This window comes from Miscanthus floridulus, chromosome 1, assembly GCF_019320115.1.
Source record: "Miscanthus floridulus cultivar M001 chromosome 1, ASM1932011v1, whole genome shotgun sequence".
Taxonomy (NCBI): Eukaryota; Viridiplantae; Streptophyta; class Magnoliopsida; order Poales; family Poaceae; genus Miscanthus; species Miscanthus floridulus.
In genome coordinates, this window is record NC_089580.1 from 153,219,527 (window position 1) to 153,242,199 (window position 22,673).

Consider the following 22,673-nt stretch of genomic DNA (forward strand, 5'->3'; position numbering starts at 1 on the left):
GCATTCCACTACTTTATCACCACATTCTGGGTATGGAATTAGGGGATCCCACTAGGGCCAAGTGGATACAAAGAAACGACAGCTGTTGGGATGAACGACGAACTAGACGAACCCTCACCCATAGCCTGGCGTGTGCGGCGGTGGACTGGGGAAGAGCACCCGGACGGGCAGGACCAGCGGCCGTAGATCCAACGACGAGGAGAGCGGGGACTTGCTCGTGGCGGCGCCGGCGGGCTAGCGTAGACGTGTCGGGGCGGTGGCGGTGCCTGCCTGGAGTTGGCGCGGTGGCTGAGGCTTCGAAGGCGGGCGCGCGTCTTGGACTGCGGGACGTAGGGAGGCGTGACGTGCGATCGGGCGACGGCGGCCTGGCGCGGACGGGCGGCTTGGCTGGGGCCGCCTTCGCCTGGGGCAGGGAGCCGTCTTGGGGGCGGATGGCGGCGGCGAGGCTCGGCCCAGGGGCACAGCGCGGGGGTGGGGGTGGCTTGGGGCGACAGCACTCTGCCGTTACCACGAGCGAGAGAACGAGAGGGGGAGAGATGAGAGGGCAAGGGTCAATGAGCTCGGGAGTAAAATGGTCAGTTGAGGCTAAAATTTTGGGTGAAAAATATTAAAAGTGGACTTTAAATCTTAAAATAGCATTATAACGTGTTGGACTCGTTTCATAAGAGCATTTCAGCGAAGCCCACAAACTTATGGCATTTGGGCGAAGCCCACCTCCGATGAGGGCAAATTTTCAATTTTCTCCTTCTTCGCTAGCCGTGGCCGGTCTGCGGGTCGGGTTAGGTTAGGAGGAGGCCCGCCTGTCCGTAAAACATGACCCGTTAAGGACCGAGGAGGCGGATCGGGTCCGCGAGTGCGCCGGGGATTTGACTGGTCAATTTGCAGCGGTTAGAACTACCTGCAGATTATATCGGCGCCCGTTATCTGATTTGGCGGCGAACGGGAAAGAGGCGATGAGATAGATCCTGTTGAGTGTTGACTAGGACAATCACACTCCTCCGGAATCCTAGTGGCTCAGCTAGATCGTCGTCGTCCATCGTCCTCTATAAATATAAATAGGCAATCACATCTCGGTGGGAGAGCATCCAGAGCTGCAGTGCAGATAGATACTGCGGTGTGTAGAGAGTTGGGTCAATTAGATCAGAGGAGTAGATTGTTAGCTGAGGCATCGTCGACGCGATCGGTCAAGAATGGCCGGAGCGAAGAGAGTCCTGCTGCTGTGCCTGTGCGTGGCCGTCGTGTTGGTGGTGCTCGGGAGTGGCGGCGTGGAGGCGAGGAAGCGAGGGAAGCAGTCCCTGGGGTTCTACGAGCTGCGGCGGGGCGAGTTCTCCATGGTCGTCACCAACTGGGGCGCCACCATCCTCGCCGTCAGACTCCCCGACAAGAACGGTGAGCAATGCATGCATGGCTCGATGATCCCGTCGTCTCCATAGATTCTTGTGCCTGATCTTTGCGTGTGATTCGATCTGTTTAATTTCTGGCTGCTGCAGGGCACATCGACGACGTCGTTCTTGGCTACAAGGACATCGGATCTTACGTGGTGAGAATACTAAACTGAATCCCATGCATGCATGTCATCTTTTTCTCCTTCTTCCTTGGGATTTTAATGGGAAATGTGATCAGCTGTTTGTCGTGTTTGTTTAATGATCACTGTATTGTATTGTTGGCAAACTGAAACCGAAACAGAACGACACGACCTACTTCGGCGCGCTGGTGGGGCGCGTGGCGAACCGGATCGCCGGCGGGCGGTTCACCATCAGGGACCGCGCCTACCACACGTACCGGAACGACGGCAACAACACGCTGCACGGCGGCCACCGCGGGTTCAACCAGGTGTTCTGGTCCGTGCGGGAGCGCGTCACGGGGGAATTTCCCCACATCATCTTCGCCTACCGCAGCTACGATGGCGAGCAGGGGTTCCCGGGGAACCTCGACGTGCTCGTCACCTACAAGATCGACGGCGACTACTCGTACAGCGTCACCATGTACGCGCGGCCGCTGGACAAGCCCACGCCGGTGAACCTGGCGCAGCACACGTACTGGAACCTCCGCGGCCACGGCAGCGGCGACGTCCTGGGCCACGCCGTCCAGATCTTCGCGAACGCGGTCACGCCCGTGGGCGCGGACCTCATCCCGACGGGCGCCGTCACCCCCGTCGCCGGCACGCCCTTCGACTTCCGCGCCCCGGCGGCGCTCGGCGCGCGCATCGCGCAGGTCGAGGGCGGTGGGTACGACATCAACTACGTGCTGGACGGCGAGACGGACGGGCAGGGCGTGCGCAAGGTGGCCGTGGTCAGCGAGGCCCACTCCGGCCGCGTCATGGAGCTGTGGGGGAACCAGCCGGGCCTGCAGTTCTACACGGGCAACTTCCTCAAGGGCGACCAGGGCAAGGACGGCGCCGTCTACGCCAAGCACGGCGGGATGTGCCTGGAGACGCAGGACTACCCGGACGCCGTGCACGAGCCGGGCTTCCCGGCAGAGGTGTACCGCCTTGGCCAGCTCTACAAGCACTACATGCTCTACAAGTTCTCCATCAAGAAGTAGAAACTACTAGTAGCTCTCGTGCCTGATGCCTCATGGAGGTGAGTGCTAGACTGATGATAGCTTGTTGCAAGTAGTAATAAGGGTTCAGAATCTTGTGTAATTGAGCAAGCTTCGCCTCTCTTTTAGCTTAGAAGTTGCAACAAAAATGTATGGTTGGATTTCATCCAAAGTTTCTAGTTAACATTTCTGCCAATGAATGATTTCTTTAGATGAACCCATAAATAGTAGTACCACTTTCAAATGACAATTCCATTTCATATCCAAAATGTCTCATTTTCATGATTACATCACCGAAAACAAAAGGAAATGGCAGAATTGCAAAAACAAGAGAAATGGCAAAAATTCAAGTAGCTCTTTTCGTGTGACTTATTTACAAGGAAAAGCAGGCTTCCCATCTCTTTTAGCTTAGAAATTGCAACAAAAATGTATGGTTGCCCTGCATTTCATCCAAAGTTTATCTAGTTAACATTTCTGCCATTGAATGATGTCTTATATGAATACCACTTTCAAATGACAACTTCATATCCAAACTTGTTTCCGTTTCATGATTACATCACTACGAAAAACAAAGGAAATGGTGAAATTGCAAAAACAAAAGAAATGGCGAAATTTCAAGCTGCTCTTTTTGTGTGATTTATTTACCAGGAAAGCAGGCCAATCAACGATGCAAACTTATCAGCCATGAAACAATGTTTTTCTCTCACAACAAATCAGTTTCAGCTGACTTATCAGCCACAGAAACCATCAGCCGAACAACTCGTTAGGGTGCAATGTGTGATGAATACTCAACCTGTCCTAGAGATTTTAATACAGATTAAGAAAACAAAAACGTATGTCCTCCTAACAAATTTAGTTCCTTTACACAACAAAAAAAACAATTTAGTTACCATATGTATATACACTGTCATCAAAGCGGAATGTTTTGAATTTAACGCAAAATTATCCATTCGACATGATCTTAGAACACAAAGTTTGACTACTGACGGTATATAGTTATATACTGTGCTACGCTAACAAACCATAGCAGAAAATAAAAAGGTCGTTTCAATATTTATGTATCACCTACACCAACATCACTACTACTATCAGATTAATTGTGGTTAAAAATTAGCGTTTGACAATAAAATTTGTGTAACGAGTTCGTTTGAAATCACAGTAGAATTCGAAATGACAATGGAACAAGGGTCTATTTGGCTCACAGCCTAAAATAGACTCGGGTCCAACCAAACAAAACAGGCCCTAAGTCCATTGCTATATATCAATAAAAAAAAACTTTGAAACAACATCGCCCAGATTCATACACAGGAGTACACACTAATATCTTCCTGACGCGAAGTGAATGGACCTCGTTTAAGAAACAGTGCAAACATTCCTTTGAATTCTCACTGAATTAACATGTTCATCGATAAACAACTTCGGCAATGAAGAGTCTCAGCAATTACACTTCTCACGAATTTAAATTGCAATTTCAGACAACCCTCGGCAGCCAACTTTTGTTTTCATGTAACAAAATTAGGTCCTAACAAAGCCAGCAAAATTAGGCCCTAACAAAACAGGGAGCTATGATCACTCTTCCTCCTCATCATCACCGCCTCCACCAGAAGCCTTCTTTGAGTTCTTTCTCTTCACCCTTCCAGGTTCACCACCACCAAGTGGGCTGGTAAGGGAGAAGTCAATGTGCTTCTCTGAGTCAACTCTCACCATGAATGAGGGAATGTTGACAAGTTGCCTCCCAACTCTGCAGAAATAGATTTGAGTTACATTTAAGTAAAAATGCTGCCGAAAAATAATGTATGCTATTGAACAAGCAATTGGGAAAACAATGCATACAGAAGAGCTGAAAAAAATATCATAATCCCAACAGGTATGATTCAATGAAATGGGCACCATTGGTGTGGATTCCAAAGAGTACACAAAAATCAATCCTGTTGATGTATTTGCATTAAAACCAAGAAAACTTAAATGCATCATACATCCAAACTAGTTAAGCAGCAAGACTCAGGTAACAATAGCTTGAAAGTAGCCCAGATGAAAATACAAGGTTGTGTGCATTATAGCAATATTTGGTAAAAATAAGAAATAAACTAATCAGCAGTAAACCAGGTTGACAGAGTCACTAAGTCAGTTTGCGTAGTTCTCACATCAGGAGCTGTATGCAGCAAAAGCAAAAAAAAAACAAAAATATTGGCACTCAGAATGAAAAGGACATTTGATTCACTGGCCTTTTGACCTCATAGATACATTAGCAAAATTAGTTCCTCACTGTGCCACCTATAATATACCAAATGCACCTCACAAGAAAGAAACACAAAAATGCCTCAGAAACGAAGACAAAGGGAGCATCAGAGAAAACATGACTGCAACATTACACACAAAGTGTCTCAGACGACCGTCGTGAGTTGCATAAAGTTTCTCTTCATATGGCCCAAAACACAAACAGGAAGATAGTTTAATTCACAATACTTATAACCAGTGTGATAACACAAATTGATATACACCCCCAACATTGTAAGAGAAGTTATCCAGTAAAATATAGATGTAAACACTACACATTCCATGACATAAGCCTGTTCAAGTAAATGTGTTACTAGTTAATCGTAATATGACAAAAACATAATCTCCAGGGGAAGAAATGTTATTGTTTGTACCTAATGTGGCGTTGCCTGATGAGCACACGAGCATGATGAATGGACTTCGCCATGCCATTCTTGAAGACAATGGTCTGAAGGCGGCGCTGCAGGAAGTTCTCAACAGTGAGCGCAAGCACATAATCAAGCTTGTTCTGGCCCTCGCCAAGAAGACCATAGCGGTTCATGCGGCGCAGGAGTGCCTCGCCCTCAAAGATACGGCGGGGATTCTTCTCATCGAGGGTGAGCAGCTCCCTTGCAGCATTTCGGATGCGGCTGAGGGCATACTGCACACGCCACAGCTCACGCTTGCACCTCAAGCCATACTCACCCACCAATTTCAGCTCAGCATCAAGGCGCTCCTTCTCATACGGACGCCTTGGCTTCTTGAAAGTCTTACCATCTGTGTAAGACACACATTGTTGGAATGAGCAAAATAAATAATGATGGCATTGTTGGAATGAACAAAATACATAATGATGAGATTCTGAGCATCAGCATTCAGCAAAACACAGCAGCTCTAAAGTAACAGTACGGCAATCACAATCTATCGATTCATTTATCCAACACTAATGTTTGTCTGTTTATGATGAAGCTCAGGCTCAGCAAAGAATACATACATGAAATAAATAAGTTAAATAGATTTAGAAATAATTCCTGAATCCAAACAACTTGGCGAGCATTCTAAAATGAAATCACTATAACGAAGCTTTTGCTTTTAAAGTTTCTATATTGATGATGATAAATAACAGCCTAACAGACTAACCAGACACTGTTAAGCACTCAGACCACCAAACTATATTTGACTGTAAGTCTCTTAGTGGGCATGAAACATTCGTTTCCAGAGTAGAAATACAGTGAGGTATTTCAGACGCTATCTTCCAGATTCAAATAACAAAGAACAAAGATAGTCCTCGACATTAGAACCTACCGCCAGAACATAGTTAGTCCTCAACATCAGATCCTACCACCATTACGCTACTATGAGATCAAACGGATCATGACAATAGGGAGGCAAGCAGCTGGTCGCTTACAGTTGCGATAGAAGCTCACGTGCACCATGGCTGACGCTGCCTCCGCCGCCCGCCGACGGTCTCGGTCGCCGCCGCCGCGAGGTGTGCAACTTGTGAGGGGGAAGGCGAGGGAGACCGTGGAGGCGGCGTTCTTATAGAGGAGGCGCTAAAACCTAACCCTAGCGCTTAAGGTTATATGGGCCAACCTTTGTGGGCCTTTTTGCGTTGGCCTGGGCTGGTTATCCTCACGGTCCTCCGGTGGTACAGTTTCTCATTTCTAGTTTAGTTTTATTATTACTTTGATTTGAAAAACACACCATAGGCAAAACCCTAATTTATTATCTTAGCACTCGGTGTCTCAGAGTGAATATATACACATGGTTAAGAGCGACCTAGGGGATTAGGTTAACCTGTAACATCTTTGTAAGTTTCGCTATTTTGCTCTTTATTTTCTCTCCTCTAGCTATTTGTTCTGGTTATCATAAATAGGTGTGAGGTTATCCAACAAAGTGTATATTTTTTTTCGCAAGAACAAAGTGTATGGTTTTAGGGTAACTAGATTGAATCGAACCCAATTTTACTACCTTTGGTTTGAGAGGCTGCAAGGCTTGGTTTCATCCGTAAAAAGGAACCAAATATTCCCTCTAGATGTAAGCATACTTTAGTGTAAGCACATTTGCATGTGAGAAATATAGGCTTAGAGAGATGATGATGCTGAAAGTGGGCCCGTTGTCTCCATGGATGTGTGGTAAAAGAGAAGAGCATGATAGTTGGCATGTGGGCCCGTGTTTTATCCTATTAATCAAAACCTTCAACCAAACAAAGATATAAACAGTCTATAACAAATACGAAGTAGAGCAAAATCATCCTCAAACACTCAGAGATATAATATAACTATTCCATCTCGTCCACGAACCGAAAAAGTCAGCTCTAACCTTTGACCCAGTAATAAGGTCATTTCGGTTTCTTCTTTCTAGTAGCTATTTTCGGTAAATTGCAATCCCTCAATGAAACATAAAAAAGAAAAAAGAGAGAGTAAACGGTAAACTCATGCTCAAAGAACAAGCAGATTTTAACTCCTATATGGGTTTCTTCTATGGCCTTCACAAGGTTGAATTTTCTTATTTAATGTTGACTTAAACTCTTGTGATAAGGATCGACTCGTGGAAGGGTACGTGGTGGTGGGTAGAAACTAGAATCACTCAACAAGATCCATGCTCAATTCTCACATCATATCAATATCAACTCCCCTCAAATGATGAATTACATGGTTTATTTATACTAGAAACATCCCTCCCAATTGGGTGCGAACATAATTAAGCATAAATAAAAGCAAGTGAAATATCATCTTGGTGGAGAAATTGAAGAGTCTTCTTTCATTCTCGCGTAGCCACTAACAGTCTGTGCAGCCTTCACTAAAATAGCCATAACTCCTCGCTCGGAAGTCCAAAAGATACACCATTTATTGCTTTGGAAATTAGACTCATATATTTTTCCAATGGTATAGCATATGAATACTAAAACCATCGAAATTGATGCTAGTAAGCCACAAAATATAACACTAATTCTGTATGATTCTCATGGCCTTGTCATCTTGTCTCTAAATTGACGTCGTCATTTATTTCTAGGGCAATCCTAACGCAAGCGTACAAAATTACTTGTCTTAGACAAAAGCATTCAAGAAGCTATCACACACAATTACTTCAACCGATGTAGACACAAGCACTGTCAATCCTTTTATGCCCCCCTTCCCCACTAGTACTTTTGGCACAATAAAGCTTTGGTCGCACTTCCCTCTCGCTCGCCTCTCCCCCGCGCGCGGCGGTGCTTCCCTCTCGCGTGGCCACCGTCTCCCTCCCTCACGCGGTGTCCACGGCCAGATTCAAGCGCACGGTCGTCGTCTCCAGACTCCCTCCCGCGCACGGCGTCCGCATCCTCCATGCCTCCCCACGCGGCCCCACCTCCAGAGCAAGCGCGTCGACGGTCGGATCTGCCTCGGGAGCGAGCGGCGAGCGCATCGATGGCCGAAGCTGCCTTGAGGGCGAGCGACGAGCATGTCGGTGGCTGGATCGGGCGAGCGGCGAGTGCGTCAGCAACGGGCGCCCTACCTCCTGCTCTCCCCTTCCCTCTCTCTATGGGCCTCGAGCCAACTTGGCACGTTGGATGGCCCATGCTTCTCGGGTCGGCCCGACCCAAAAAACGGCCCAGCAGGCCATGCCTAGGCCGTTGGTGATTTTTTTTTATTTTTAACACTTTTTTAAACTATTCTTATTTCGAACACTGTTTTTTTTCAAAAGTAACACTTTTGGCCGCGCCTATTAGGGCGTGGCGAAACAACTCTGTCGCGCCATGCATGGCGGCGCAACAGGGGTGCATACGTGGCAACGTCCTGCCTCGCTGGTCGCTGATGTGGCAGGCCTTGCCGCGCCACCGATCAAGGCGCGGCTGTGACGCGCCACCCGTCACGGCACGGTAGAGCCAAATAGAGGCACACGACCCAGTCCCTTTCCTCCCTCTTTGTTTCACTCCGCACTGCACAGCAGCCGCCTCTATGCCACCTAGCCCCCGCCGCCGCACCTCCTAGCCCGCATCACTGTGCCATTGCCTCCTGGCTCCCCCGTGACCAGCCACTGAATTTCTCTCCTTTGCCGGTGTCGATACGGGACCCACGGGATACCCCACAAAGAAGGGAGAAGACCTAGCCCAACTAGGATTCTTTCCATGTAATCTCAGTAGTAGTAGTATTATTCTGTAATCCTACTAGGAACTCTCATCATAAACCGACTAGAACTCTGGCCTCCTGACTATATAAAGGAGGGTAGAGTTCCTAGAGAGATAGAACATAACACAACACTTTACAATCAATCCAACGCAAAGGCTAATGCCGACTAGACGTAGGGCTATTATTCAATCACGGTCGAGGGCCCGAACCAGGATAAATCGATTGTCTCTTGCCTTTACTATCGAGTTCTGCATACGCTAAAGCCCAAACATACTGCCTCGGGTACCCCCGTGGTAGGCTGTCAATGTTTCACCATCGATAGCCTACCTTGGGGGTACCTAGGGTAGTATGTTCGGGCTTCAGCGTATGCAGAACTCGACGGTAAACGCAAGAGACAGTCGATTTATCCTAGTTTGGGCCCTTGACCGTGATCGAGTAATAGCCCTATGTCCAGTCGGCGTTAGCCTTTGCGTTAGATTGATTGTAAAGTGTTGTGTTATATTCTGTCTCTCTAGGAACTCCGCCCTCCTTTATATAGCCAGGAAGCTAGCGTCCTAGTCGGTTTATGATGAGAGTTTCTAGTAGGATTACAGAATACTACTACTACTACTGAGATTACATAAAAAGAATCCTAGTTGGGCTAGGTCTTCTCCCTTCTTTGTGGGGTATCCCGTGGGTCCCGTATCGACAAGCCTCCGAGCACTTCATGGTTGAACTCTGGAAGCCTCATCTTGCTCCTTTAGGTCATGCCGAGCAGGAACAAGCGTCATTCGAGTACTTTCTTGAGTGAAACCATGTAGCGCTTCTTGGGATCTTCGAGTGGTGTGTAAACATCGACAGCTGGCACGCCAGGTAGGGGCTTTCGACGAATTTGCATCCGAGAGTTTGACGGACATCAACAACATGATTTTCTTGATGGGATCAACCTTCATCTTCGATTCATGGATCTACGAGGCGGACGACAACGACAAGCTTCAAGGCCATCTCCTCAAAGATTCGGTTCACCATCAAATCGCCAAATGATTCGCGCAGCTCGTGATATCTGATCCAACTCAGATTTCGCGGATTTCCGCATCCGACTCAAACCTAGGCTCCGCATCCAAGATGTAATCTCTACCGAGTTCTTTCGAGAAACCGAGTTCTTTTTTGACAGGGCTCCGGTACGCGGCCTCGGCCTATTAAGAAAACAACTCAGAATTCACTCAGAATCTTTCCAAGAAGTTAGATCCTTTTCTGTTTGAACTCCACAACATGGCAAAATCTTATCTGGCATGACCCGAAGGATCCCTCAATTCGGTGCTTAGAATGCCACTAAAAGGAGCTCAAGAAGGCCTCGTACTGACTATAACATCTCAAGACTGCATCGTCCACTAGCTAGGTTCTGTTTCTAAAGACAGCGGTACCCAACTAGTCAGCACGACGACGACGACAATTCTACCCTACCAAGAAGGAGACTCGATCTGCGACCTTGAAGCCTCTACTAAAATCATCAACAACTCTGACAGTGTGGAAACCAGCACCAATAACAGAACAATTCACACACAAGAAGTATTCATGGTTCACCATCCTCGATCAGCTCTAGTCCCCCCCAGAAGCACCCGACATTAGATCATCGGACAAATCTGAGTCCAACATATTACCCTTTATCCAGGGGCACGATGGCGAGACCGAGAGTCAGAGGCAAGCCAGAGAAAGAAGAAACAAATTGAAATAAGGACGCCAACATCGTGCTAGGCAGCGCAAGGAAGCTTGGATCAAATGAGTTAGATCTGGCTGAGTACGACAGGAAAAAAATCAGAACAAGAAGTCGAAGAAAGATGTGCGGCGAATGCACCCTACAATAAGATCCGAGAAGCATTAGAAGAACTCGGAGCGACATCACTTCTTAGTGGAAAAATAGGAACAGCTCCGAGACCTCCTCCAATTAGGAGCCCTAAAAACACACGACGGAAGGGCCCGCTCAAGACTACCCGCTAGGTCAACATCTCATAGGAAGGAAGATCAAAATCAAAAGAAGTCCGCTTTCGAGAGACTTGGACCAAGAGGAAGTCACAACAGAGAAAGTAGAAGGGACCACAGTCAAAATTACCGAATCAAACAACCAAGAAAGATCAGAAGCGAAATACCTATCCAGACATCCCCACAGAACTACTCTCACCAAAATGACAGTTGGCAGAAAGGAGGTGCCGAATCAGAATACAAGGAAGCCAGAACGCACGATAGATTCCCCTATTTTGCAAACAGACTCGCTTCAATACGACTGCCTCACAAGTTCAAACCGTCCAACCACTCTAAATATGATGGCAAGACCAAACTAAGGTAGTGGCTCAAAATTTACTCGTAGTTGATTGAACTAGAAGGAGGAGACGATGATATCAAGACCTTATTTTTTCCCATGGCACTATAAACCATACCCCTCTAATGGTTCGACAAATTAAATCTAGGGTCAATCAGAAGTTGGGAAGACTTGCAAAGAGTTTTCTGTGGAAATTTCGCGGGTATCATTACGCACCCCATCACGCACGTAGAATTAAAAAGACTCAAGCAAAGAGGAGGCGAAACTCTCAGAAATTACTATCGATGATTTGGTGAACTACGTGCTCAAGTACATGACATCACAGAATGGGAAGTAATCAAAGCTTTCTCTCACGGAATTATGGCTAGGTGGTAATTTCAAGACTTTTGCAAAGAAAACCCAAGAAGCAATGAAGAATTCAGACGCACAGTAGAAAAGATGATTACTACAAAGGAGAAGACACGAGAAAGGTTCCCAAGCAAAAACAACCAAGACAACCCGAACAAGCGAAATCATCAAAACATCAGACATCAGGAAAGAAAACATGGACCAGACAACACCATGGCGATGACTGATAAATCAAGGAAGTTTTCCAAACCCAGAGGGTATGATGACATTGAAAACATGCGTTGCATTTTGCATCCTAAAGGAAATCACACCACTAGAAATTGCTACACATTCAACGAGCGATACACAAGAAAAGATAATAAGGTAAACACTAAAGAAGACAATCAGAAAAAAGAAGAAGACAACCACGAAGACAAGGGATTCCAAAAATCCAGGGGATGGTAGCAGTGATCTTCGCTGGGACGTCAGATTCCAGAAGCAAACATCAACAAAAGCTAGCTCTACGAACCATCATGGCAGCAGAACCGGCTACTCCTAGATATCTCAATTGGTCACAGTATCCAATCCAATTCTCAAGAGAAGACCAATGGACTAGCATAAGAAACGCAAGCCATTACCCACTGGTCCTAGATCCAACTATCGTGGGCATGACTGTCACTAAAGTACTAATCGATGGGGGAGCCGGACTCAACATCATCTTTTCAGAGACGCTAAGGAAGATGAGACTACAACTCACCGGGATGATTACACCAATGAGCACCCCTTTTTATGGAATAGTACCTAGCAAGGCAGCTATGCCACTTGGACAAATCACTCTACCGGTTACTTTTGGCACTCCCTCAAACTACCGAATAGAGTTCATCAAGTTTGAAGTTGCAGACTTCGATTCATCATATCACGCAATCCTCGGGCGCCCAGCACTAGCAAAATTCATGGCAATACCACATTACCCATACTTATTGCTTAAGATGCTAGGGCCTAATGGTGTTCTTTCCCTTTGAAGTGATTTAAAGCGCGTTTTTGACTGCGATGTTCAGGCAATTCAAATTGCAGCCAAGGCACAAGTCGCCGATGGTAGAAAAGAAATAGCCACTATTGCTGTAGAAATGAGCTCAGAAGAACTAGAGATATCGGCTAAAAAGACCAGTATCCTCGCACCACCAAAAGAAGTCGACGTCAAGCAAATTGACCTGGGCACCGGTGATCCCTCCAAAACAGCAACCATTAGCGCCCACCTCTTGGCAAAATAGGAACTTACGCTCACCAACTTTCTTTGAGACAACAAAGATATCTTCACTTGGAAGCCGGCCGACATGCTAGGTGTCCCAAGAGAGTTGGCTGAGCATAGAATCAATGTCAATGAAGGCTCAAATCCTATAAAGCAATGGCTAAGATGATTCTCGCCCGACAAAAAGGCAGTAATTAAAAGGAAATCACAAAGCTAATGGCAGCTGGATTTATCAGAGAAATTCTTCATCCAGATTGGCTAGCAAACCCAGTTCTAGTACAAAAAAGAACACGGATGAGTGGCACATGTGTGTCGACTACATAGCCCGAAAGATCCATTCGAGCTACCACGCATTGATCAGATAGTTGATTCGATAGCAGGATCTGCCCTATTATCCTTTCTTGATTGCTATTTAGGATATCACCAGATTGCATTAAAAGAACAAGACCAGAGCAAGACATCTTTCATCACTCCATTCGGCGCCTACTGCTATAAGACCATGTCATTTGGACTCAAGAATGCTAGTGCCACATACCAAAGAGCTATCCAAACGTGCCTTGATGATCAGATTGGCAAAAATGTAGAAGCATATGTGGATGACGTAGTAGTAAAAACAAAGAACCTGGACACACTAATTGAAGACTTAAAGCAAACCTTCAAAAACCTGAAGAGGTGGAGGTGGAAATTGAACCCAAGCAAGTGTGTATTCGAAGTTCCCTCAGGACAACTACTAGGATTCTTGGTCAGTCATCATGGAATCAAAGCTAGCGCCAAGCAAATTCGGGCCATAACAGTGATGGGCCCTCCTTGGAGTATCAAGGGCGTGCAGAAACTAACAGGCTGCATGGTGGCCCTCAATCGTTTCATATCAAGACTCAGTGAAAAAGGGTTACCTTTCTTTAAACTACTAAAGAAGACAGACAAGTTCGAGTGGATAGAAGAAGCCAACGAAGCTTTCAAAAGACTCAAGACGTACCTCACAACCTCACCCATTCTCACACCTCCAAAGAAATACGAGGACATGATGCTGTACATTGCGCCAACTTCTAATGTGATCAGCATAGCAATAGCCATAGAAAGAGAAGAAGAAGGGCGCGTATATAAAGTACAACGACCCGTATACTACATCAACGAAGTACTATCAGAATCAAAAATCTAGTACCCGCACATGCAAAAACTACTTTACGCCCTCCTGATCACTTCACGAAAGCTTTGCCACTATTTTGAAAGCCACAAGATTACCGTGGTGACAGATTTCCCACTCGAAGACATCCTATACAATAAAGACACAATAGGGCGCATATCTAAGTGGGCAGTTGAACTTGGTGCTCTTAATATCGATTTCACCCCATGAAAGGCAATCAAATCTCAAGCCCTGGCTGATTTTGTTGCTGAGTAGACAGAGATTCAACAACCTATGTCAAATACCATCCTCGACCATTGGAAGATGTACTTTGATGGATCACTTAAGCTAGGCGGAGCCGGTGCAGGCGTTCTCTTCATTTCTCCAGACGGAAAACAACTCAAGTATGTCCTTTAGATATTATGGCAAGCTACAAACAATGAAGCAGAGTACGAAGCCCTCACCCACGGACTCCGAATAGCAATTACCCTCGGAATCAAGCGAATACTCATATACAGCGATTTGGCAGTAGTCGTCAATCAAGTCAACAAAGATTGGGATTGCACCAAAGAAAATATGGGCGCTTACTGCGCTGAAATACGAAAACTCAAAAAACATTTTCAAGGATTAGAAATTCTACATGTCCTGCGTGATTCTAATATTGTAGCAGATGTACTCGCCAAGCTCGGATCGGACAGGGCAAAAGTCCCACCCGGTGTTTTTATAGAGGAGTTATCAGCTCCCTCTATCAAACAACCTGGTGAGATAACCCCTGAACTACCAGCAAAAGGCACCTAGATTTTGGTAATCACCACCTCATGGACCTATGTTTTTATCGATTATATCAAAGAGAATAAGTTACCAGCAGATAAAGCAGAAGCTACCAGAGTTGTTCGCAGAAGCAAGAACTACATCCTAGTAGGGGACAAGTTGTACAGAAGAGCCGCATCATCAGGAGTACTCCTAAAATGTGTCTCGTTCAAAGAAGACAAAGAGATCTTAATTGAAATACACTCAGGGTGCTGTAGGAATCATGCCGCTTCAAGAACATTAGTCGGCAAAGCGTTCCGCACCGGATTCTATTGGCCAACCGCTTTGAAAGACGTAGAAGAACTCATTAGAAAATGCAAAGGTTATCAAATGTTCGCAAGACAAGCTCATATACCAGTTCACAATCTCATCTGCATCCCTCCCACTTGGCCTTTCTCTTGCTAGGGGCTGGATCAAGTAGGACCTCTCAAGAAAGCAAAGGGCAGTTTCGAGTACATCTTTGTAGCAATCGACAAGTTCACCAAGTGGATTGAATACAAACCACTCACAAAATACAGCGCAACCAAAGCAGTCGAGTTCATTCATGACATTATGTACTACTTCGGCATGCCCAATCGAATCATCATAGATTTGGGTTCTCCCTTTACAGCTACAGAATTCCAAAGTTGGGCACAGGATTGCGGTTTCGACATAGATTATGCATCGGTCGCACATCCAGAAGCCAACGGACAGGTAGAAAGGGCTAATGGACTCATACTAGCTGGATTAAAACCAAGGTTGTATGAAGAACTAGTGGACTATGGATCCAAGTGGATCAAAGAATTACCCAAAGTAGTATGGGGGCTACGAACTCAAATAAGCAGAGCCACCGGATACTCACCTTTTTTTCCTAGTTTATGGATCAGAAGCTGTACTACCTGTCGACTTGATCTGGACGTCGCCAAGAATAGAACAGTATGACGAAGGAGAAGCAGAACACACCTGAAGATTAGAACTCGACAGTACAGAAGAAGTCAGAGTAAATGCTACCCTTCAATCAGCAAGATACCTCCAAGGTTTGAGATACCACTACAATAAGAATACCCAGCCTCGATCACTCCAAATCGGAGATCTGGTACTAAGAAGAATACAAAAAGCTGATGGACGCCACAAGCTACTCAGTCCATGGGAAGGTCCTTTCATTGTCACAAAAGTCATCAGACCAGGCGCGTACAAGTTGATAAATGAAGATGGAAAAGAAGTCAACAATACATGGCACATTAGCCAACTAAGAAGATTCTACGCATGAAAAACAAATCAAGGAAGGATACACGTACTAGCTACAAGAGATCAATGTTCATGATCAATAAAGATGGTGTTCCACGACAATACGTGTGTTACTATGGATTTCCCCTAGTTGTTTTCAATAACCATGTAAACGATTATGATCAATAAAGATGGTTCTCCTCGACAATAGATGTCTTATTACAAATCTTCCCGAGTTGTTTTTACTGAGCATACCGGCTGAGAGCAAAAGAGCTGAAAAGATGCTTGAGCCCGCCGATGAGGGTAGCTAATAAGCTGACACCCGATCCAAAAAGTGAAATGGCTGAAATCACGCCTGAGCATACCAGCTGAGAGCAAAAGAGATAAAAAGATGCTTGAGCCCGCCGATGAGGGTAGCTAATAAGCTGACACCCAATCCAAAAAGCAAAATAGCTGAAATCATGCCTGAGCATACCGACTGAGAGCAAAAGAGCTGAAAAGACGCTTGAGCCTGCTGATGAGGGTAGCTAATAAGCTAACACTCGATCCAAAAAGCAAAATGGCTGAAATCACGCCTGAGCATATCGGTTGAGAGCAAAAGAGCTAAAAAGATGCTTGAGCCCGCCGATGAGGGTAGCTAGTAAGCTAACATCCGATCCAAAAAGCAAAATGGCTGAAATCACGCCTGAGCATACCGGCTAAGAGCAAAAGAGCTGAAAAGATGCTTGAGCCCGCCGATGAGGGTAGCTAATAAGCTAACACCCAATCCAAAAAGCAAAATGGCTGAAAATCACGCCTGAGCATACCGGCTGAGAGCAAAAGAGCTGAAAAGATGCTTAAGCCCACCGATGAGGGTAGCTAATAAGCTAACACCCGATCCAAAAAGCAAAATGGCTGAAAACACGCATGAGCATACTAGACAAGAGCAAGAGAACTAAAAAGATGATGGAGCCCGCCGATAAGGGTAGCTAATAAGCTAACACCCGAACCAATCCTAAGATGTTTCTACAACCAGAAGAAAGCCAAACAAGCACTCGACAAATCGAGAAAGTTTGTCAAGACAATGATCTACAAAAACTGAGTTGTTTACTTAGCGCATATGGAAGCTAGACAAGCACTCGACAAATCGAGAAAATTAGTCAAGACAACGATCTACGAAAACTAAGTTGTTTACACGGTGCATATGAAAGCCAGACAAGCACTCGACAAATCAAGAAAGTTTGTCAAGGCAACGATCTATGAAAATTGAGTTGTTTACTTGGCGCATATGGAAGCCAGACAAGCACTCAACAAATCGAGAAAGTTTGCCAAGACAATGATCTACAAATATTGAGTTGTTTACACAGCGCAGTCAAAAGCATGACAAAGACTTGACTAAATCAAAGACATCCAGGCAAAGGAGACATCAACAAAAAATAATGGATCTTTGTTCAAAAAGAAGTATAATTTCCTTATTACAGAGGCTAGAGTACTAAAGTCAAAATACATCAAGCATCGCCATCAGGAGAAGAAATATCAATATCAAGATTATCTACAATCCTCCTAGCCAAATCTTTGACCTCAGGCTCCTTCTTTTCAACAGCATCAAGATATTCTTGACTCTTGGCTTCCTCTACAATCTTGGACAGGGGCATCTCCAGAGCAAGAACCCGGACCTGGGCAAGAACATTTCTGTTACATAGTTGGGCGCATCTCTTCACGAACTCCTAAAAACGGGTCGGAACTTGGGGAATAAACTAAGCCCAAGATTGACCATCATACAATGGAGTCTGGAGAAGATCGGCTACTGACCGAAATGATTTCCACAAAGCATTCCAGTTCTCAGTAGCCGTCGTCAACTTACCAGTCAAGACTTCAATTATTTTTTGGGCCTGCACAAGATCCCTATCAGCTCCATGCCTAATCAACTTGGCAAGTGCGAGTTCTTCTTCAGCACGAGTAATTACCTCTTCAGCTCTATTGTGACTATTGCGAGCAAGTGTCTTCATTTCCTCAATACCCTCCAAAAGCTTCTGCTTTTCAACTCAGAGAGCTAAACCAGGCACCAAAAACAAGTCATCAAAAAGGAAAATTCGAATACAAGAGGAAACAAAAAGAACCCACAATACCATTGCACTCATTCTTCATGGCCTCCACAACTGCATCCCTCTACTTTCCTACCTCAACCACCTAGGCACGGAGAGCTTTCTCCTCCTTTTGATGTGTTTGATGCTTGGTCTCCATCTCAGCCCAACAAAGGTCAAGCTTTGTTTTTAAGGCACTAACCTCAGAAGACAACTTTTTCTCGGCTTCAGACGAGAAAAAGAAGCTGGTATGATCCCAAGAAAAAGACTAAGCAAAAAGAGAAAGAGAAAAACAAGACATAAGAATAGAAGAAAGATGACCATCCAAAGAAAGAACTTAGAAAAGACTTACCTGAAGTTTTTCACCAAAAGAAGTCATGAAGGCCCCCTAGGCAGCGGTCAGCTCTGACAACCGATGAGTGGCATCAAATTGTTGCACCACATCATCATCTAGACGCTGAACGCCAATAGGAAGAGGAGCAGAAGGAGAAGCCGACTGAGGCAAAGAAGACAAGACCAGAGCCGTACCCTAGGAAGCCCCGGCTACCTCCCCAGATGGCTCCACTGCCGCGGCCACGGTCACCTCCGGAGACAGCAAATCAGGATCACCAGAGAACCCTGTCACCCTCACAGCCACCTCACCGACCACACATTCCGAGTCTAGAGACTTAGAACATAGGGGCGTACCAGAAGACTAAAAAGAAGTCAACTAAGGGTTGAGGGAAGGCGAAGGCCTGCAAGATGATAAAGAAAATCGACAATAAGAATATGAATCAGAGAAGGGGAAAATAGAAGCAAAGAAACATAACCAGGATTCACTCACTTAGCTATCTTCTTCTTCATAAAACCCCCAAGACCAATAGAAGACCTTAGAGGGGGAACTATAGAAGCAAAAATATCGCCGCCACCTTGCAACGGGAGTGGCATGGTCGGAACCAGAGCACCAGAAGAACTCGAGGTCGACGACCGCTTACTACAATAGAGCAAGGTCAAAGTCAGAACAAAAAGAAGTGTTCAACAACAGAAAAATAGGAAAACAACTCACCGACGCATAACAAGGGCCGCATCATCCTCCTCCTCTTCCTCACTCTCAAGCATGGCAGCCACAATGCCATCTAAAAAAGAAGAAAAGTACTCGGTTAAGCGGCAAAAGCAAACAACAAAAATACAAAACATATCAATATGCTCACCTAGGAGCACGCTACCTATAACTTGAGTACCTGGATGAGTACTCGATTGACTAGACTTCTTGGCGGCAGACAAACCGGAAGAAGAACAATCTGCTCACCCCCTTTTTCCGACACTGCGGGGGGCTCAAGGAACTGGACGAGGAACATACTCTACATATGTGTCAAGAATTGCGGAAGAAACACTAAGAAATATCGTAGTGGTTTGAAACTTACTGGTTAAAGATGCCCCAGCAAGATTCTCCCCAAGCTCCACAATGGTGGGGCAGTCGTCAAGGGGGATCAGGTCAACAAAGTTACGCCCCAATTCCTATAAAAGAGTAAAACAACCAGACAAGAACTATTAAGCAAAAAGTGGGGACAACAAAGGAAATATGAAAAGTTCCAGCATAAGGAAAAACAACTCACAACAGGAGGCGGGTTGTTAGCATAGTACTAAGGGATAGTGTGTGGGACGACACTCACTCCCTTCAACATCTTCTAAAAGCGCTCAAGCACCTCCTCACCAGTCAACTCAAGGGCAGGGACCATACGAGAAGGGTCCTCCACTCCAGAGTATTCAAAACCATAGTTTTCTCGCTCCTTCAAAGGTTGAACACGACAGCGAAGAAATCTAGAGATGATACCAAAGTCAGTCAAGCCTTGCTATTTTAGAAAACATATCCTCTCCAAAAATGGCTTGATTGCCTAGAGCTCATCCATCATCATGGAATTCTTCTCCCATCGGTCGTTAACCATGGGACTAGAAGAAGAATGGACGGCAAGAGGAGGGATCATATTGGCGGCATAAAACTAGTAGGCACGCTAATCCCTCATAGAATCAACCAAATCATAATCAAAGAACCTACCCTTACAACCCTGACAAAACTGAATCCTATAGCCACCAAGAACATGGGTGTCATCGCTACAGGGTTGGGGCTTCAGATGGAAGAAGTAACGAAAGAGAGAAAGAGAAGGAGGAATTCCAAGAAAAGTTTCACAAAGATGAACAAAAATAGAAAGATGAAGGATAGCATTGGGAGTAAGACAGTTTAGGCTAATCCCAAAATAATTGAGAAAGCGATGAAGAAAAGCAGAGGTAGGAAGGCAAAGACCAGCATGGATAAAGGAGACAAAAAGAACAATCTCACCAGAGCCTAAGGTTGGAACCCGATGCTGGCCTGGAGCTCTCCACTCAGCAATCTCCTTGTCCTGGATTAGGCAATCACTGACCAGCTCACACAACTAATCCTCAGTCATAGTCGGAGCTGGCTAGACTTTCTGAGCAGCCCTCATGGCCATGAATTCTTGATTTTCAATCACAGAAAGTGATGCCTTCTCATCTACAAAGGTTGCCTGGGACTTGCTCGTGGATTTCTTCCTACCCATATACTAGCGAATGCAATAAGGAACTGAGAAATGACGACGGTCAGGTGGCGGTGCTCAGAAGACGGTGACAATGGTGATGGCGGAGTAAGAACTAGGGTTTCAAGGCAAAAGGAGGGCAGTAAAGAAAAAGAAGAAAGAAGGCCTTTAAATAGATTTTTATAGCAATAAAAATGTGGCCCATTAGGCCTGTTTTAACACAACATATGAATGCAATGGTTCATTTCCCAACGCAACTGACAAAGCTGAAATGATGGACAGCACACTTCTACACAATGGTACAGTTCAACGGGCAGATTTCAGACTTATCCATCCAACACCAAGGCAGAGTTAACATATTGCTACAAAAAGAACTCATCAACAATGAAGCAATGAAGGGTCGACACACAAGGAACACAAGAACTTGGTTCTTATAGAAAGAACTCAGGAATCTCACAAACAACCAGGACATCAGCAGAAAAAAGAATGACAACCCAGAAAATAATATTCTTTCCATTATAAATGGCTTCAAAAATTACAAGATTACACATCTTACATGACCCAATGAACTCGGTACTATGACGAGCAAGGTAGCAAAAAGGAACCCAGACATAACTAGGCTCTGGAACGACTACATGTTCCAAATCGCTACTCGGTAGAACAAACCACACTTGGCTACATTGTTTTCTTCAAAGGACGGACACAGAACATCTGAGGCGGAAGTCAACAGCACAGCGGGACAACATGGAACAAGGAAGCCCAGCAGGCATCTATCTACCTAAGTCTAACATGACACCAGATCAGGCGTTGATCTGCACCGAACAGTCGTAGGGCAGGCAAGGGGATTTACCTAGAACTACTAGATGAAGGAACGTATCCCGCATCATAAGACTTCCTCCAGCTACCGCAATGTACCTCCTGGTACAATGCCGCTACGAGACTAGTCTACCTCTGATCTCTATCACAAGACTCCCTCCAGCTATGACAAGATATACAAGAACTACAAGATACGCCCGGGGGCTGCTCTACTTTAGAAACTATCATATTCATGGCTACAAAGATTTTAGACCATGCAACAAAATGCTCGATGAATCAAAACAGCACACCAGGAGGGTATTTATAGACCAAAGAAGCAGCGCACATGGACCAGGAGCACCAATGGAACAAACCTAACAAAGGGCATTGTGAAAAGATAGAATTCAATGGAAGAGGACTCAGGCGTGAAGGAACAGTACTCAAGGACAAGCATATTCGAAAGGATATACCAACACTGTACAACTCGTGAGCAAACGACATTTACACTCAACCACTACCATACAACCACATCTGACAATAGTAGACAACCAGAGCATATGCCAAGACCCTGCACCCGAGTTCTTGTTAGGTAAAAGAACCCAGATATACGCTCGGTGGCTACAACAGAAGAGGTTTTTTAGCCCTTTTGAACAACATAAGATTCAAGACCCTCCAGCTCCTTGTTCTAAATAGCAAGAGGCTCAGGGGCTACACTTAGTGAGTGTACTTTTTTCCTTGAAAAAAGCACACATCACCAAGAAGACTTCTTTAAGACAAACCACTTCAAGGCCTCAAGACAAAAAGAACTCGAACCGAGCTATATCCGAGTTCTTTTTGATAAAGAACTCAAGAATATGCTCGGAATCCCTTCGACGAAGAATTAGAGCAATTTCAAGACAAGACCCTCCTGCTCCTTGTTCCAAATAGCAAGAGGCTCGAGGGCTACACCCAGATGGGAGTACTTTTTTTCTTCAAAAAGCACACACCACTCGAAGATCCCAAGAAGAGCTACATGGTTTCACTCAAGAAAGTACTCAAATGATGCTTGTTCTTGCTCGGCAAGACCTGAAGGAGCAAGATGAGGCTTTTAGAGTTCAACCATGAAGTGCTTGGGGGCTTGTCGATATGGGACCCACGGGATACCCCACCAAGAAGGGAGAAGACCTAGCCTAACTAGGATTCTTTCCATGTAATCTTAGTAGTAGTAGTAGTATTCTATAATCCTACTAGGAACTCTTATCATAAACCGACTAGGACTTTGGCCTCCTGACTATATAAAGGAGGGCAGAGTTCCTAGAGAGACAGAACATAACACAACACTTTACAATCAATCCAACGCAAAGGTTAACGCTGACTGGACGTAGGGC

General features: G+C 45.3%; 2 protein-coding genes and 2 non-coding genes across 4 annotated transcripts; 1 reads left to right on the forward strand and 3 right to left on the reverse strand.

Moving 5' to 3' along the window:
- The first annotated feature begins 1,078 nt into the window (after nucleotides 1–1,078).
- LOC136498263 (uncharacterized) lies at nucleotides 1,079–2,758 on the forward strand. The gene is made up of 3 exons (XM_066494211.1): nucleotides 1,079–1,389; nucleotides 1,491–1,540; nucleotides 1,687–2,758. The coding sequence occupies exons 1-3, from the start codon at nucleotides 1,191–1,193 to the stop codon at nucleotides 2,542–2,544; spliced, it is 1,107 nt and encodes a 368-aa protein (XP_066350308.1). The 5' UTR covers nucleotides 1,079–1,190; the 3' UTR covers nucleotides 2,545–2,758.
- A 1,135-nt stretch (nucleotides 2,759–3,893) lies between these two features.
- Nucleotides 3,894–6,341, reverse strand: LOC136498273 (small ribosomal subunit protein uS4y). The gene is made up of 3 exons (XM_066494222.1): nucleotides 6,206–6,341; nucleotides 5,193–5,574; nucleotides 3,894–4,282 (listed from the first exon to the last, which is right to left on the reverse strand). The coding sequence occupies exons 1-3, from the start codon at nucleotides 6,231–6,233 to the stop codon at nucleotides 4,111–4,113; spliced, it is 582 nt and encodes a 193-aa protein (XP_066350319.1). The 5' UTR covers nucleotides 6,234–6,341; the 3' UTR covers nucleotides 3,894–4,110.
- Nucleotides 4,729–4,816, reverse strand: LOC136512285 (small nucleolar RNA Z162). Its single transcript, XR_010773023.1, has one exon. It is a non-coding gene; the product is annotated as a small nucleolar RNA Z162 (small nucleolar RNA).
- LOC136512271 (small nucleolar RNA Z161/Z228) lies at nucleotides 4,882–4,971 on the reverse strand. The gene has a single exon (XR_010773020.1). It is a non-coding gene; the product is annotated as a small nucleolar RNA Z161/Z228 (small nucleolar RNA).
- Nucleotides 6,342–22,673: the final 16,332 nt, after the last annotated feature.